The sequence below is a fragment of the Mustelus asterias genome, chromosome 24 (assembly GCF_964213995.1).
Source record: "Mustelus asterias chromosome 24, sMusAst1.hap1.1, whole genome shotgun sequence".
Taxonomy (NCBI): domain Eukaryota; kingdom Metazoa; phylum Chordata; class Chondrichthyes; order Carcharhiniformes; family Triakidae; genus Mustelus; species Mustelus asterias.
In genome coordinates, this window is record NC_135824.1 from 12,044,708 (window position 1) to 12,062,602 (window position 17,895).

The window sequence follows — 17,895 nt, forward strand, 5'->3', positions numbered from 1 at the left end:
AAGTAGGTTGATTGACCGTGATAAATTGCCCCTTAGGGGATTAGGAGGGTAAACATGTGGGGCTACAGGGGTAGGACCTGGGTGGGATTGCTTTCGGTGCAAGTTCGATGGGCTAAATGGTCTCCTTCTGCATGTAGTTTCTATGATTCGATGATAGTCAGCATTGAACTGAGTGGCTTGCTAGACCACTTATATGACCATTAGATTTATATGACCATTTCAGAAGGCTGTTGAGAGTCAACCACATTGCTTTGGCTCTGGAGTCACATGTAGGCCAGACCGGGTAAGGACGGCAGATTTCCTTCCCGAAAGGACGTTAGTGAGTCAGATGGGTTTTTCTGACAATCGACAATGGTTTCATGGTCAATGGTAGATTCTTAATTTCAGATATTTTTTATTGAATTCAAATTCCACCATCTGCTGTGGCGGGATTCGAACCCAGGTCTCCAGTACATTAGCTGAGTTTCTGGATTAATAGTCTAGCGATAATACCACTAGACCATCACCTCCCCTGAATACATTAATGCACACCAATCCCATTTATGTCAAGAATCTTGATGAGCAAGGGGTTTGTCTTTATATGCCCACTTTGCCAACAATAGTACAATGTTTATAAGCATTAGGCTTCAACAACTTAGGCGGAATTCTCCAACCTCACCCGCGGCTGGGATTCTCCAGTCCCGCTGCTATGAATGGAGTTTTCACTGAGTGTCAAATTCTCCATTCTCACTGGCAGCAGTGGCAGGGCCAACGAGATCGAAGAATTCCGGCCTTACTCTCTGTTCAACAATCTAATTCCCACTGACTTGAAAGAGTGCAGGGGAGATTTACCAGGATGTTGCCTGGGCTGGAGAGTTTTCGTTATGGAGAGAGATTGGATAGACTGGGGTTGTTTTCCTTGGATCAGAGGAGACTGAGGGGGGGACTTGATTGAAGTGAATAAGATAATGAGGGGCATAGATAGAGTAGATAGGAAGAAACTTTGCCCCTTGGTGGAGGGATCAATGACCAGGGGCACAGATTTAAGGTACATGGCAGGAGGATGGGAGTCTGGAATTCACTGCCTGAAAGGGTGATGGAGGCAGAGACCCTCCAGTACAAGTATTTAAGTTTGCACTTGCAATGCCAGGGCATACAAGGCTATGGACCAAGTGCTGGATTAGGATAGTTGGATGGCTTGTCTTTGACCAGCACAGACACAATAGGTCAAAGAGCCTTTTCCGTGCTGTCGACCTCTGTGACTCTATGACAACAACTCCAACATACCTAGTCAGTCATAACTGGCACTACACGATCTAATTCCCCTCTGACAGCCCTTGTCACATTTCTCTTCAAGACATCCGGTGCACCATCCCATCAGTTCACTATGAGTCTTCACATGGTCTAAATGGCAAGTACAACCCAAACAAAGCATTAGTGCAACTATTATGTTAAAATATGTCAGGTAACGGCAACTGGTGCTGGAGGACTGTAGGAGCGACGATGAATCCCTCTCTTTTTAAATCCTTTTAAACCGGGACGAAGTCAAGGTGAAAATTCTGCCTCTAGTCTTAACGCTCTTTGCAGATTTGCCTCAAATTTGTAATTGCCAATTTTCAGTGAGTTAACTGAGTATTTTGTATCTTCTGTACATTTGGTTTTCGCAATAGGTTTCATCACTGCTATCTTCTTTCGGTACTTTGCTTGTTCTGTTCTGGGTTAATTGGGTGTTGGCTTGTATACTGATTATAAGACATATGGATAATTATCTGGGCAATATATAGACAGCATTAAAAGCCTGCATTGCTTCTGCAGGGTTTTTCCAATCGGAGTTGTGGTTACCATGGCGGGAAAGAACTCAATTTGACACAGTTCAAAGGGGTGAATGAAAATTCTCCAAACCTCAAATTAGCATGACCTAAAACATGGCCTCCGGTTAGGGAACGGAATTGCCTAGTGTCTAAACATAACAGCCATGCAGTCACAGTGTAGTGGACACTACCAGAAGCGAGACTTTGGAGAAAATGATGTCCATTAACGTTCATAGCAGTTTTTACAGAGGGTAGTGAATCTGTGGAATTTATTGCCACAGAAGGCTGTGGAGGTCAAGTCATTGAGTGTATTTAAGACAAAGATAGATAGGTTCTTGATTGGTAAGGGGATCAAATGTTACTGGGAAAAGGCGGGAGAATGGGTTGAGAAACATATCAGCCATAATCAAATGGCAGAGTAAACACAATGGGCTGAATGGCTTAATTCTGTTCCTATATATTATGGTCTTAATTTTTTTCAATGTTTGTGGGGTTTGAGGTGATTTCTTTTGGAGATCGCACTTGCCATATTAAATAAATTGCAATCGTGTTTATGACTGAAGTACAAAACCACATTCCTATCCAGCCATGTTCCAGAGCGATATTGAGCTCCAGAAAGAAACTATTGTTATGCAATTTCTAACGGTCCAACTTTATTTTCTGTAGATGTGGAAGAGTGCGAAGTCGGTTGGGCTAAGTTTCAGGGTCACTGCTACAAACACTTTGTTGACCGACAGACATGGGAAGCCGCAGAGCACCAATGCAGGGAACACAAAGCTCACCTGGCCAGCATCATCACTCCAGAGGAACAAGAGTTTGTTAACAGTGAGTGTTTGTTACTTCAAATTCCATTTATGTCACTTCAGCCGGAATTTTACCGTCCCACCTGCCACGGGAATGGGAGCAGGCGAAGGACAGGCAATGGGAAGGCCCATTGGCCTCAGGTGAGACTGTACGGTTTCAGGATGAGCGAGGCCGTAAAATCCTGCCCTTCATATTTGATGACAGCACTCGTTATCCACAGCAACCATTGACATCACTGGCCTTTCACCTCTGACCTCAAATGGAATGTTCACATTTCCCTTATTCAGAAACATGGAGCTCAGGATCCTCTTGCATACAAATCACTTAATTACATTAACAATTCCCAATATAGGAACGTAAAAGATTTAAATCATCTTCCATATACATACAGGTTGTTCAAATAGATTCTCATTCCTGGACACAACACAAGGAAAGAAATTCACTCACCTCTTAGGCTTCAATCCTGTCATAGAACAGAATCATAGAATTCCTCCAGTGCAGAAAGAGGCTATTCGGCCCATCAGGTCTGCACGATCACAATCCCACCCAGGCCCTATCCCCATAACCCCACTTATTTACCCTGCTAAACCCCTTGACTATGGGGTAATTTAGCATGGCCAATCAACCTAACCCACACATCTTTGGACTGTGGGAGGAAACCGGAGCACCCGGAGGAAACCCACGCAGACACCGGGAGAACGTACAGACTCCACACAGACAGCCAAGCTGGGAATCGAACCTGGGCCCTTGGCGCTGTGAGGCTGCAGTGCCAGCCACTGTGCCGCCTGAATCTGCCATAATCTTTTTGTCTCCAATTTTGTCAATGTTATGATGGTCAGTATTCTTCCTGCTAAGTATTGCCTACTTGAAATGTATACCCTGACAAAGCTTTCCGCCATTGTGTTTTCCTCACCGCCATGTCTGGATCCATTGTACATCAGCAGAGATTGACTGGTAGAATTGCTCAGCAAATTCATCATGTGACTACCAGGATAGTAGAAGACCAACAGTTCAGTTCAAGAGTAATTAGGAATGGGCATTAAATGCTGGTCTTGCCCATATCCCATGAAAGAATAAAGAAAAGAAAATTAGATGGATCATGGTATTTGCTCATCTAACTATTCATATACTGTTCCTCTCCCTTTACCATTTCCATTGTTAGACTGGAATCCTCTGACCTTTTCCGTAGCTGGGATTCTCCAATGCCACCGCAGTGAATGGAGTTGTGGTTGAGCACCAAATTCTCCATTCTCGCTGGCAGTGGGCTGGCAATGAACGAGATTGGAGAATTCCACCCCTAATGCCCAAATACTCTGCGCAACAAAGTCTTCCTCCTCCCTCCGGTGAATTCGAGACTCATTGCACTTTATCCTCTTTTCACTGATTTTTCTCAATCCCTCAAATGTTGGAACTCTCCACCCCACCCCCCCCCCCCCCCTTCCCCAGGTTTCCCCTGGTGTTGCAATCTACAGGCATTTAAAATTTAGCATCGCCTGACGCCTGTTGTTCAATATTATCTCCTCTTCTCGCCTATTCTTTTGAACTTTTGTGGTGTCCTGTTCAATGGACCCAACCCACCCCCAGATTTTCAATAGAAAAATAAATCCAGAGCTACTATGGCCTCGTAAGGATTAAAGTTCTGTTCCTCTAAAACTGTCGCAAGATGTCAGTGCACGTTCATTTGGCAATGAAAGTCAATCCACAATTCCTCTTCTGTCAAACTCTGAAACTGATTGTTGCCATTTCTGTATGCCCAGATCATGCCCAGGATTATCAATGGATTGGACTGAATGACAAGACAATAGAGGGTGATTTCCATTGGTCTGATGACAGCCCATTGGTGAGTTTTGGCCCAAGCCTCCCATTCTTTTTGCAATGGTTACCATTCTATTTTCCAAAAGCCAATGTGGTTTATCTGAAAATGGTGCAAGAGAGCACAAAACCCCATCAGTAAAATCAAGGGGGAATAAATAACAAGAATTTGCACTGTGGATGATTAAAAACTAATTGCTCGTCTAGTGAACAAACTCCATGAACGACCAGAGAGGGGAGACCCTGCTTCTATTTTCCTGCTTCTATATTAGTTATAGTTCTTGGGGCTAAAGAAATCATGGGATATGGGGGAAAGGCAGATCAGGATATTGGATTTGATGATCAGTCATGATCAAAATTAATGATGGAGAAGGCTCGAAGGGCCGAATGGCCTACTCCTGCTTCCATTTTCTATGTTTCCATGAAAAGATATTTTAACCACTGTCTTTTCCCCATTCTCTACCACTCCTTTTCAAAGCAGCTTTGGAACAGCATTGCAGAGGAGATTATCATTCAATCTTCCCCATGGAATACAGTTTTGCTAAAATTCTGAGTATATACTGGGATTCATTTGGAGTAATTTTTGTTTCAAAAGCTGCACTTTTTTGGATATGGGAAGATAACCATATTATCTGATTTTTTTTGTATTATCGCTATCACTGGACCATTGAATACAATCTTGTCCACGCTTTCACTTTCCAATTATGCAAATGATGAATCTTCTAAGGAACTTCTACAGAAACTGTTGCAACGTCAAACCACTCCGTAGTCTCGTTTCCCCATGCGTTGCTTGATGTTCTGAGGTCAGCTCATGCAGGAGTGACTTTCAAATTGGTTTGAAATCATTCTCTGCCCCCACCTTGTCCATTTGATTCCCCAGGATGCATGGAGGTTGCTCCCCATAATCGCCACCACCACAGCAGCCTGATGGAGAGACCCTGCACAAGGGTATCTAGACTGGAAAATTGAAGTACTTGAAATGTTAGTTCATCTTCTCAGATGCTGGAAGGCCAAGGCCCCGGATTTTATGCTTGCCCGCTGGCGGGTTTGCCAGCAGGGCATTGAGTGTAAAATTCCTTGGATGGACTTCCCGCTGGGTTCCACACCCACCCTGACCTCTCTACAATTTAACACTGGAGCTGGCGAGGTCTCAGACAGGCTGCCTGCCCTTGCCCCAGTTGAGATCCTTGAGTAGTCAATTATTGACCACTTAAGGCCCGTTTCCCACCCATTTTGAGGTTGGCAGGAGTAGTTCCCAGATATGGATGAAGCCAGAAAATAATCAGGCTCAGGCCTCGAGCAGGAAAGGAGGGGTCGCCTCCATCACAAGCCTCTTTTTAACTTCAGGAAGACCCCTTTAATGTCCGGTAATTCCAGGGCCTCCCTCCCCTCCCTGAACCTCTCCCCCAACAATCTCCCATTGTCCACCCCATCCCCAGGCCTCCCCAACCCTCAGCACTTGCCTGTTCCTGCGAAGCCAGGCCTTGGCCTATGGGGACGACATGCTTTTGGCACTGTAGTGTTTAGAGAGCAGCTGGCCAATCAGATTGTCTCTCTAAGGCAGGACTTCCTCCTGAGTGAGGAACAGAAGTCCCGCCCGCAGCCAATTAATGCTGATTGGAGAATGACATGTCTGTGAGGCAGACTAAATTGTAGAGAGGTCAGGCAGTCTTGGTGGGGATGTGGTCCCTATAGAATCTTCAGATGGTGGGATGGGAAACTCCATTATCTTAAAAATCCTGGCCCATGCTGTATTTCCATGTGTTGTTATATTTAGAAGTGGTTGCAGGTTGCTTTAAGAGTTGATCACATGATTTGATGGTGATGTCATTGAGGTTTGGCAGAGGTTTCTGGTTTACTTTCAGTTTTGTATTCTGGTGCAGAGCACAGAGCAGCTTTCAATAAAATCTATTGTGCGTTAGTTGAATCTACGTATGCAAAGCAAGTCTTTTCATTCTGTTTAAACCCACAACTCTATACATAATTAGAACATTGCACTGTGTTGCCTCTTTATTTTGAATTTCCCACATTTGTAGTTTGTGTTTTCTTCTTGCCTCTGGACTGCACTGCAGACAAAAGCTGATCTTGGGTTAATGGTTTTCAAGATGGGATGTCTCTTTTTTTTCTCCCTTAAAATAGTTGTATGAGAATTGGCGACCCAATCAACCCGACAGTTTCTTCAACACTGGCGAAGATTGTGTTGTCATGATATGGCATGAAAGCGGTCAGTGGAATGATGTCCCGTGTAATTACCATCTGCCTTACACATGCAAGAAGGGGACAGGTAAGCTTGGATATTATAGTGCAGGGACATTTCTATTCATAGAATCCTACAGTGCAGAAGGAGGCCATTCGGCCCATTGAGTCCGCACCGACCACAATCCCACTCAGGCCCTATCCCTGTAACTCAATGCATTTACCCTAGCTAGACCCCCTGACACTAAAGGGCAATTTAGCATGGTCAATCAACCTGACCTGCACATCCTTAGACTGTGGGAGGAAACCAGGGCACCCAGAGGAAACCCACGCAGACACAGGGAGAACGTGCAAACTCCACACAGAGTGGCCCAAGCTGGGAATTGATCCTGGCTCCTTGGCGCTGTGAGACAGCAGTGCTAACCACTGTGCCATCATGCCACCCCAAGAAGGCCAACAGATTTATAATTCATGTGCACTTATAAGGGAAGCCAGTTGGTCACTTAGCTCATCTTGCCATAGAAATGACCCATGAGAAATAAGGGCAGGAGTTCGGCCATTCAGCCCCTCAAGCCTGTTCTCTCATTCGAGATCCTGGCTGCTCTGATTGTGGTCCCAATTCCACTTTTTTTGCCTGTCCCCGCTCCCCCCCCCCCCCCCCCAATAATCCTTGACTCAGTTGTCAATCAAAAATATATTTAAAGTTGGCACCCCGATCTCCATGCAACTGGCTTTTGCCAGTGAGTTGACCAACCCCCCCCTTCCCCCCACCGCCCCATGGTGTGAAACATGCCCCTTGTAAGATCTGGAGAGAAAACTGACCTGTCCGCTGGTTTTCTCACCAGAGACAACGCTCTGCCATTTTTTGGTAAGATTCCCCCCAAGGGTTTGAGTCTGGATGACCCTTCGTCAAAGCTGAATCACCAACTAAGTCAAATTGGGCTAAGATAACCCAAATTCCAGTAAAGTATCAACAACTTGTGTTGTTCCGAATGACAGTTTACTTTTGTTTTTTTCTGCAGTTGCTTGTGGTCAACCTCCAGTGGTAGAAAACGCCAAAACCTTCGGGAAAAAGAGGGAGCGTTTTGAAATTAACTCCTTGGTGCGTTATCAGTGTAAAAATGGCTACTTACAGCGCCACTTTCCCAACATCAAGTGTAAGCCAGATGGGCAGTGGGAGCAGCCAAGGATAATGTGCATAGACAGTAAGTAGACCTTGACCTTTTCCGATGTTCTAGCGAACCCCACGCAAACTGGAGGGACAGTATCTCATCTTCCGATTGGGCACTTTACAGCCTTCCGGACTCAACATTGAGTTCAACCACTTCAGAGCATGAACACTCCCCTCCACCTTCACCCCATTTCCATTTATTTTATTTCATTCCATTTTATTTCATTCTTCATTTTATCTTCTTATTTTTTCAAGCCTCCCCAATCCCCTTCTTCAGGCCAATTGTCACATTCCTCAGGCAGTCCTTTACCAAGCTGTAACCTTATTTTGCCATTCATGCATCCTGATCACTTAATGGACACTTTCAACTCTTTCTCCGCCTTCTGCAGGCTCTTTAAATTCCCTTTGTCCCATTCCACCACCCCTCCCTACCCTCATAGTATAAATCTCTGCTGGCTCTCTTTCTTCTCAGTTCTGATGAGGGTCATCTAGACTCGAAACGTGGCTCAATCTCTCTCCACGGATACTGTCAGACCTGCTGGGATTTTCCAGCATTTTTTTGTGTGTGTGTGTGTTGTTGAAATAGAAATTCATCCTGGTCTTTGTTAAATATAATTTGTTTCTTCTCTTCCCACATACCTTCATTTTTTTCTGGTCACACCATCACAAGAAATCTGACAAAATCCATGTTGAAACAGTTCACTGCTAGAATGCAAAGATTGTAGGGTTCGTGTTTCGTGAAGGATGAGGTCAAATGGCCTGAAGGGGCTTCCTTTCATTGGACATGATCTAATGATCTTGCGAAGGTCCTTCGTCTAGGGAGCTAGAAAATACTGGCTGAATTCTACTACTTTGTATCATTAAGTGATGAGATGGAGATGTGCATGTTTCAGGAGTTATGTAAGATCACTCAAGAACCCCAATCTGACCTGACCTGGCCTTTCCAATAGATTTTACATATAAAAAGGTGAAGCTGCCACAGTCCAAGATGACCGTAGGCTGCTCTCCCCTTCACATCAGGCGAGGGGCAAGGTTGAAAATGTTATTGGTCAATAACCTCAGCCAGTTTGGCAGTTGAACTCGCACTGTTGGTGCTAGTCCGGGTCAATGGCCTGTTGTCCAGCCAACTGAGCTAACCAACCCCCATTGTGCGTGCACTCATAGTGTTGTAGACCGCCCAAACTACTCAAGTTTCGGAATGAGGTGGGCAATCACAGGAAAAAGATCCCAGTTTTCCTAAAATAAACAGACTAGAATCAATCATCATAGAAATCATAGAAACCCTACAGTGCAGAAGGAGGCCATTCGGCCCATCGAGTCTGCACCGACCACAATCCCACCCAGGCCCTACCCCCACATATTTACCCGCTAATCCCACTAACCTACGCATCACAGGACTCTAAGGGGCAATTTTTAACCTGGCCAATCAACCTAACCCGCACATCTTTGCAATCACGAGCACAATGTTATCACGGCCACTTGGTTGAAGTGGGAAGGGCAGCCAGGAATCACAATGTGCCGCAGATTAAAGCCACAAGAGAGGAAGAGAAAAATTTGGGAATGTTATCCTAACAGTAATGAAAAATATAAATTTATAAGTTTAAATAAATACATTTATTTAGGGGAGGCAGTGACATAATGGTATTGTCACTCGACTAGAGTCCAGTGGCCCAGGGTAATGCTCTGGGGACCCAGGTTCAAATCCCACCATGGCAGATGGCAAAGTTTGAATCAGTAAAAATCTGGAATTAAAAGTCTAACAATGGCCATGAAACCATTGTCAATTGCTGTAAAAACCTATCTGGTTCACTAATGTCCTTTAGAGAAGGTAATCTGCCATCCTTACCTGGTCTGGCCTACATGTGACTCCAGAGCCACAGCAATGTGGTTGACTCTCAAATGCCCTCTGAAGTGGCGGACAATTAGGGATGGGCAATAAATGCTGGGCCCAGCCAGCGCTGCCCATATCCCGTAAAATGAATAAATAAACTGGTCTTGTGGTACAGTGAGTAGCATCCCTGCCTCTGAGCCAGAAGCTTCGAGTTCAAATCTCACCCTAGCACTTGATGTCCAAGGAAAGTGCATTCATAGCACGGCCAACATACCAATGGCAGGCGGTAAAAGCAGGAGAGACTCCTGGTCAGCCACGCTTGATGTGGAGTTGCGCCTCCCTAGTTATAAGCCTCTGACAACAGACTAGTGATCTGTTCTGGGAATTACGGCAGATGAAAGTCTGCCTTAGTGCACCACTGGGTTAGGGATGAGATTGGAATTGGAGTAAGTTAATAACCAAGTCGTTCTCCTTTTAAAAATAGATGCCTTTTCCTGATATTAAGGTAATGGGTGGGATTCTCCAGCCATGATCGCCCCGAAACGAGAGAATCCTGCCCGAGATCAATGGACCTTTGCGTAGTCAATTCCCATAGCGGACAGGACAGAAAAATTCCCTCCAACATCTATAACATAAAATGAACATTTTTGTCAAAGGTTTAACTTGAATTTGGCCTCCTTAATTCTGTCATGGTTTGCAAAAGTTTAAGTTTATTTATTAGTGTCACAACTCGGCTTACATTAACACTGCAATGACGTTACTGTGAAAATCTTCTAGTCACCACACTCCGGCGCCTGGTCAGGTACACTGAGAGTGAATTTAGCATGGCCAGTGTATCTAATCAGCAAGTCTTTCGGACTGTTGGAGGAAGCCAGAGCACCCGGAGGAAACTCACGCTGACACGGGGAGAACGTGCAGACTCCACACAGACAGTGACCCAAGCTGGGAATTGAACCTGGGTCCCTGGCGCTGTGAGGCAGCAGTGCTAACCACTGTTCCACTTGCCACCTACAAGAGGTTAACAACAAAAATAAATCTCAGAAGTCACAGTCCAGTTTAACCACTGTTATAACCATTCTTATTGCATTTTGCCAGGTTTCATAGAATCATAGAAACCCTACAGTGCAGAAAGAGGCCATTTGGCCCAACGAGTCTGCACCAACCACAATCCCACCCAGGCCCTACACCCATATCCCGACATATTTTACGCGCTAATCCCTCTAGTCTACGCATCTCAGGACACTAAGGGGCAATTTTAGCATGGCCAATCAACCTAACCCGCACATCTTTGGACTGTGGGAGGAAGCTGGAGCACCCGGAGGAAACCCACGCAGACACAGGGAGAATGTGCAAACTCCACACAGACAGTGACCCAAGCCGGGAATCAAACCCAGGTCCCTGGAGCTGTGAAGCAGCAGTGCTAACCATTGTGCTACCGTGCCGCCTCAATGAGGAAGCAGGCATGTCAATGAATCCAAATACAAACATACTCTCTGCTTTGCAACTGTTTGAATTTAACAAATGGCTGAACTCTGCTGACTGCTGTGGAATTAACGATCCACTATGTAAAAAAAGAAATTACAACATGCAAAGTTGGAAATAATTTATTTCCTGCTTTACGAAAAGTTAACAAAGTTTGACAATTGCTGTTTAACAAGTTCCATTATTAATTGGTTGTTTTGCTCAAAATAGTCTTCTCATAAATACTGCGGATGCTGGAAATCTGAAATGAAAACAGAAAATGCTGTAAAAACTCAGCAGTTCTGGCAGCATCTGTGGAGAGAGAAACAGCATTAATGTTTCCAGCCCATATGTCCTCCTGAGCTTATCCAGAATTTTCTGTTTTAATTTTATGTTATGATCAGAATTCTCCGACCTCACCCATGACTGGAATTATCCTGTCCTGCTGCTGTGGACAGAGATTTGGCTGAGCACCTAATTCTCTGTTCTCGCTAGTAGGCCGTGTGAGACTGGAGAATTCCAGTCTATGTATTTTTTCATGTCACTCTGAGTTTCAGAGCTGAGAAGATTGTGGTGGAATAAAAAAATGATCGGCTGAAATAACCTAAAAGCAAACATTTCATTATTCCAGGTGCATTGTGATATTTGTCCATTTGCACAGATATCTAAGTAATAATCCCAAGGATGTAGGCAGCTAAGGCTATTGCCTAAAACACAGAGGCCAAAAATATAGGGTGGTTAGCACTGCTGCCTCGCAGCGCCAGCCTGCACTTTCTCCCCAATTCTGCATGGGTTTCCTCCAGGTGCTCTGGTTTCCTCTCACAGTCCAACAGACGTGCTGGTTAGGCGCATTGGCCGTGCTAAATTCTCCCTCAGTGTACCCGAACAGACGCTAGAGTGTGGCAACTAGGGGATTTCCACAGTAACTTCATTGCAGTGTTAATGTAAGCCTACTTCTGACACTAATACTTGAACTCAAAATGTATATAGCTCGATAAATAACCCAAACGTAATAGCCAAAAATTTTTGATTTAGATGCAGACAACATCTGGGTGTAAATTATTCCTAAGTGGCAATAGTTTTGAGAAGCATTTGTTTTTCTCGTGTTTCTGCTGAAGCTATTTTGCATATCACAAACATAAAAATTGCCACAACTAAGCACAATTGGGCACTGCTTTGGACTTGATTCTTTTGCGTTAAATTATTATTTTGGTATATTCAAGACTGGCAAATTGGTGCAGCTTTATTCATCCTAGCCTGAACATGGATTTATCAGAGAAAAAACAAGCAGTTTTAATCAGAGTGTCTAATTCACCACCTTTGAGTAGCCCAATTTTAAATAGCTGAAAATGATCGAGAAACCCAGGTACAATGGTGTACACTAAGCATTTTGAGAGGAGCCAGGCCATCTCCCCACTGCTGTGTCTGCTTCACGCAGGCAAGCATTTGTCCAGGGTACCCTTCCATCTACGTGAGATGATGGACTTGCAACAAACTTGGCAATAAGGTAGCTTCATACGGTGCACTTTACTGAGGTCTGAAGAAACCAATCTGTCAGTGCCACATGAGCTGGCTATCAGGTGCCATTTATATGTTTCTTTTTATACTTTTCCAATTCAATCAAATCAAATCCAATTCAGAGTCTCAACAAGTTGAGACATTTCAGATCCAGGCTGACAAGACAGGGCGAGCGACCAAACCATCCTGTCCTGGGCCTGATCTACATGAGCCAAGCTGATTGGAGAAGGGGGAGGATCCTCCTCCAAGACTTGAGCTCATTTGCATCTTAGCCAAAAGGCCGAGATGCCATTTATATGTTGTTTAGACATTGGAGTCTGTTGTCAAACAGCTACTGATCTTTGATGGTAAATATCCAGAATACCAGCCTAAGGCTCCACTTCAAGGATGCTTGCAAGCATGACATGAAGGACCTAAATATCTAGCTTATACGCGAGACAGCAGTTGGAAGACAGCATTACATGTAGGCCAACATGCGCGTTACCATGGTGATCAGTTTCTTAGTAAAATACTACTAAGTATCGCTTCTCGGCCTTTTGGCTAAGATCAAGTGTATGGACGGCAGCCCATGGTCGGCCGCACTTGGTCGAGGTCATTAGGTTACGCTGAGGCTTCATATGTTTCATATGAAGCAATTTTTAAAAGCGGCATCTCGGCCTTTTGGCTAAGATGCAAATGAGCTCAAGTCTTGGAGGAGGATCCTCCCCCTTCTCCAATCAGCTTGGCTCATGTAGATCAGGCCCAGGACAGGGTGGATTGGTCGCTCGCCCTGTCTTGTCAGCCTGGATCTGAAATGTCTCAACTTGTTGAGACTCTGAATTGGATTTGATTTGATTGAATTGGAAAAGTATTTTTAAAAAATCAGTTTCTTAGTAAAATAGAACAAAGAACAAATAGAAAGATAAAAGCTTTAAACTATACCTAATAGTCACCTTGTGCCTCAAAAAATGCATAATTTTAAAGTCCTACATGAAGGTTTGCCAATGGATACAATTAGCAGAAGTTGGCAATTGTCATTGTCCAATCTGATGGAGTGACTAGTTTAGTCGGCAGGGCCAGCTTCCACCGGGATATTTGTAAACTAATACAAAGGGTGGAATTTTCCTGTCCTGCCCGCCATGGTCTGCTCCCACCCCATGGGTGGGGGCGGACCATGCAAAGACCTGTTGACCTCGGGTGGGAATTTCTGGTGGCGAACGAGGCTGGAAAATCCTGCCCAAAGGATCTTATGAACCCCACTTGTTCGGGCACCATCATGCTTTAAATTATTCTTTTTGGCACTGATTTACTGATTTTAGGCAAATTGTGCTCAAGCAGAAATATCTCAGGATAAAATGTGCAATTTGGGAGATAAAATTAAAGTTTATTTATTAGTCACAAGTAGGCTTAACACTGCGATGAAGTTACTGTGAAAATCCCCTAGTCGCCACACTCCAGCGCCTGTTTGGGTACACTGAGGGAGAATTTAGCATAGCCAACACGTCTTTCAGACTGTGGGAGGAAACCGGAGCACCCAGAGTACACCCACACAGACACGGGGAGAACGTGCAAACTCCACACAGACGGTGACCCAAGCCAGGAATCAAACCCAGGTCCCTGGCACTATGAAGCAGCAGTGCTAACCATTATGCCACTGTGCCGCCCTACAGACGAAACTGTAATGACAAATCATAATGGATGCGACACTTGTGTGGAATGAATGAAATCCTTACAAAAATCTTTACTGCCTTTCTGTTTCCTTTTACAGCTGCCACGTATAACCGCAGGCCTCTGAAGAGAGCTGACACAAGTAGGCCGCATCCTCAATCTGAATCGAATGCCTCATACAGCTTAAGTGAAAATTAAAGGATATAATTCTATTCCAGAACATTTATAATAAGAATAATTTTATCAGCTAAGAGAGTTGTTTTCCCAGCCAATATATAAAACACCAAAGCAGCCCTAGATCCAATGTCTTTTTTTTTTCTCGATTTCAAGTCAAGCGTTATCACTTAGGTCGAACCATCCAGCCCGTCACCATGTCTCTGGGAGGAGATCCCAAAAAAGATTTTCAGACAACTGCACTGCGTAAGAAATATTAGATCAGCTTAACATAGTTCCGGGAATGATGCAGTAGCGTAGTTTTAAAACGACGTTGTAATCCACAACGCAAACAGAGTCAATTACATTCACAGATTCTTTTTAAATTGAGGGGGGAAAGGGTTTCTTTCTGTGAACTGAAAAGCGATGGAACAACAGTCCTGATGCTATTCAACTGGGGCCGTGCAGTGCATGGTGTACTGGGTGTCTTTTATATGTTGAGGTGCAAAGTAGAAATTGGAGTGCTAAGCCATTATTAACTGCTGAAGCTGCATTCTCCAGGTAGGGAGAGCGTGTTGTATGCTAACCCTGAGTCGCATAACTGTTGAACTCGAAAACGAGCAAAAAAAAAAATGGATTTGATTATTTTTAAAAAGAATTGAGTGTGTGTGTGTGGTGGGGGGGGGGGGGGGAATTACTTTGACAAAATATCTCCCTGAACATGTAAAATAAAATATGAACTGTTATGTCTTTCTTCTACTCAAGGTAAAACATAACAGCTTTGAGGATATTTCAGAAGTGCGAGTGTGTGTGGTGTGTGTATATGTGCGAGTGTGCTCATTTTAAGTAAACTGTGAATGTTTGAGAGATAAACTGTGTGCACAGGTAACAGAAAGGAAGCTTTTGCTATTGTTAAATTTTAGTTAAATATAAAGCGAGGACTGGAATATGTAAACATATTTTAAAATTTGTGAAAACCAGTTGTATAATTGACATTCTTTTCCTGCATCATACTGTATAAATTACTTCTGAATCTTAAACTCACAGAGAATTTCTTTGGTTTTAAGGGAAATAGCCTCCAAAAGCATCTGTGAAACTGTGGGTTTTCCCCCTCTCCATTTTTGGAAAGAAAACTATCCTTTAAGCTACAGAATATTATTGTGTTTGTTGTTTGGTTAGACACTGCCTATTTTTTAAAAAATCTGTTTTTGAATCCCAACGCAGGCTAATGGGATGATTGACTCGATTCCCAGCTAGCCCCAGATGCCTGGTACAAAATGAGTTTGAGAAGTGCCAACCCAGGTCCCTGTCATCGTGAGCTCCATAATACCCGGACTAGCCCTAACTTTCCAACCGGAGAGAGGTCATGAGATAGCTGGCATGGGAAACAGACTGATGCAGTCTAGTGGCACAGCTCTGAGCTAAGGAGATAATGGTGGGGCAGTGTAAAATTAATGAACTGTGCTACACCTAACCTTGACACTGGCACAGAATGCCTGAAATAGGAAAGACAAGATTCCGAATCACAGCACTGATGTTCCCTTTCCTAATAATCACACAAAAAGACAAAATTAATGGACCATAATATGTATGCAAGTCTCACAGTCTGTAGCTTCCTCCTCACAATGTACCACTCTGAATATCACCTTAGCCCTGACTGATTGCTTACAAGATTTCTTTGCTGCAACTGCAGCAGCGCTAAGTGGTTTAGCTTCAAAGCAGTGCAAAATGCAGAGTCGGAGTGCGGTTCTCCCAGCTGCAACCCAGAGGGATTTACTCCAGTTTGTGATGTTGAGCTCTCACTCCAGGTTAATGCTACAGTTTCTTAGTGAGGGGGTGGATTTCATGCCCTCTGTGCACAACATGTACTGTAAACACAGCCCGAGAGATCAGTGGAGAAAGTTAATCCCCGTTCATATTAGAGGTAGACCCACAGCTGACTTCTTCTCTGGAAGCCCCATGATGCTGTGATCAGTTGCTGGTTCAACTGGACACACAGCAGAATAGTCTCTCTTCACCAGTACAGACAAGGCCAGATTCAAATTAGATAGATAACGAGGAACCATAGGCCAGTCGGTGCTCATTCCTGATTGAGTTAACATCTTCAGGAGAGAAGAGCAAGAAACAAGGTGAGGAAGATATGAAGATAAATCAATGAATTACCACAATCATGGGGAGATAGCTATTTATTGCCCTGCAGTTTTATTTTCTTTTGCAAACTAAAGCATCTACATTAACCCTGCATTCTGTAAAAAAAAATACATTCTCCAACTCCCCTTCCATCCCCAATTTTACCTAGAAGTTTTAAAATATACTTTATATAGTCGGCTGTACAGGAACAGTGCTTTTATTGCACAAAATAACGTAAAACAAAATCACAAGCCTGTGGTGAACACAACCGGTACAGAAGTTATAATGGACCCACTCAGGGGCCTGCTTTATACAGGGCTCGGTATATGAGCTCTGATTGGTTGGTTAATTACCAATCCCCAGGGAGCTCGTATTCAACGAGTCCTACAGGGAGGTCAATCAGTGATTTCCCCGTGCAAGTCATGGGGGTTACCACACTTTACTTTCCCCCGATACAGAGTAACACTCCTCCTCAATCTCAGTTCAGCCTCCATCTCTGACATCACCTCGAACACTGGAAAATAAAGCCCAGGTGAACAGCATAGAGATGTAGTTGGAGTCCATTCTGGCGATTACAGAGGTTGACATCACGATGCCGAAGGCTCACCAGCAATGCTAACCTGCAATGTATGTGATCCATCGTTTACACTGTCAGTAGGCGCAATAGAATGTACTCCAAATGGAGAGAAATTTCCCTTTGGCAGTTCTTTCATTTGTATTAGGCCAACCCACTTATTGGCACTCCATGTCAAGCATGTGAACTTGCATGTTTTTTTAAATAGGAATCATTCAAGTTACCAACTACCAGCCCCTGCTCAAACACCGGTAGTGTAAGTTAGTCGGATGTTTTAACTTTGTTTCCATAGAATAAAACCCTAATCTAACATTGTGCTAACGGGTTCCATCAGTCCATTTAGCGCCTTCAGTTTGGTGGCAAGGAGGGAGCTGTACTCAAACAATCTTATGGATATTTATTAAAGGTTTATTGCTCCAATTACAAATTCATAAAAGTTGCTTTCATGATGAGTTAGATCTTTTCTTCGACAAATGCTGAGAGAGAAATGGGTTAGTGCAGAATATTATCAATTATTTCTGCGAACTCTAAGCAAGCCAAGATTAAGCGCTTCAGAATCTTTACAGTTGGAGCATTGTATTTGCCGGAAAGAGGATTTTGGTTGTACACCCTGCTTGAGAGGATTTGTACCAAACTCTGTGTTTTTGCCATTTTGTAATGTTTGTTTTTTTTTTAAAAATGCATAAGCCCAGAAATGTAGGTGTTAAGTTGAGCACGGCTATGTAATAATATGAGGAAACCAATCTATTTCTGCATAAATTGAATTGTATACAATAAACTGTATCCCATGTTATTCCTGCTCTCAACT

At 43.8% G+C, this 17,895-nt stretch overlaps 1 protein-coding gene across 1 annotated transcript in view; it reads left to right on the forward strand.

Annotated features, from left to right (window-relative positions):
- LOC144511515 (aggrecan core protein-like) overlaps positions 1–14,664 on the forward strand; it is a 61,122-nt gene extending 46,458 nt beyond the window's left edge. Inside the window, exons 15-20 of the mRNA XM_078241900.1 lie at positions 2,457–2,615; positions 4,352–4,434; positions 6,546–6,690; positions 7,625–7,807; positions 14,331–14,372; positions 14,561–14,664. Coding sequence (XP_078098026.1) covers positions 2,457–2,615; positions 4,352–4,434; positions 6,546–6,690; positions 7,625–7,807; positions 14,331–14,372; positions 14,561–14,664 — 716 coding nt within the window. The remainder of the gene's footprint in view (positions 1–2,456; positions 2,616–4,351; positions 4,435–6,545; positions 6,691–7,624; positions 7,808–14,330; positions 14,373–14,560) is intronic.
- The last annotated feature ends 3,231 nt before the right edge of the window (positions 14,665–17,895 follow it).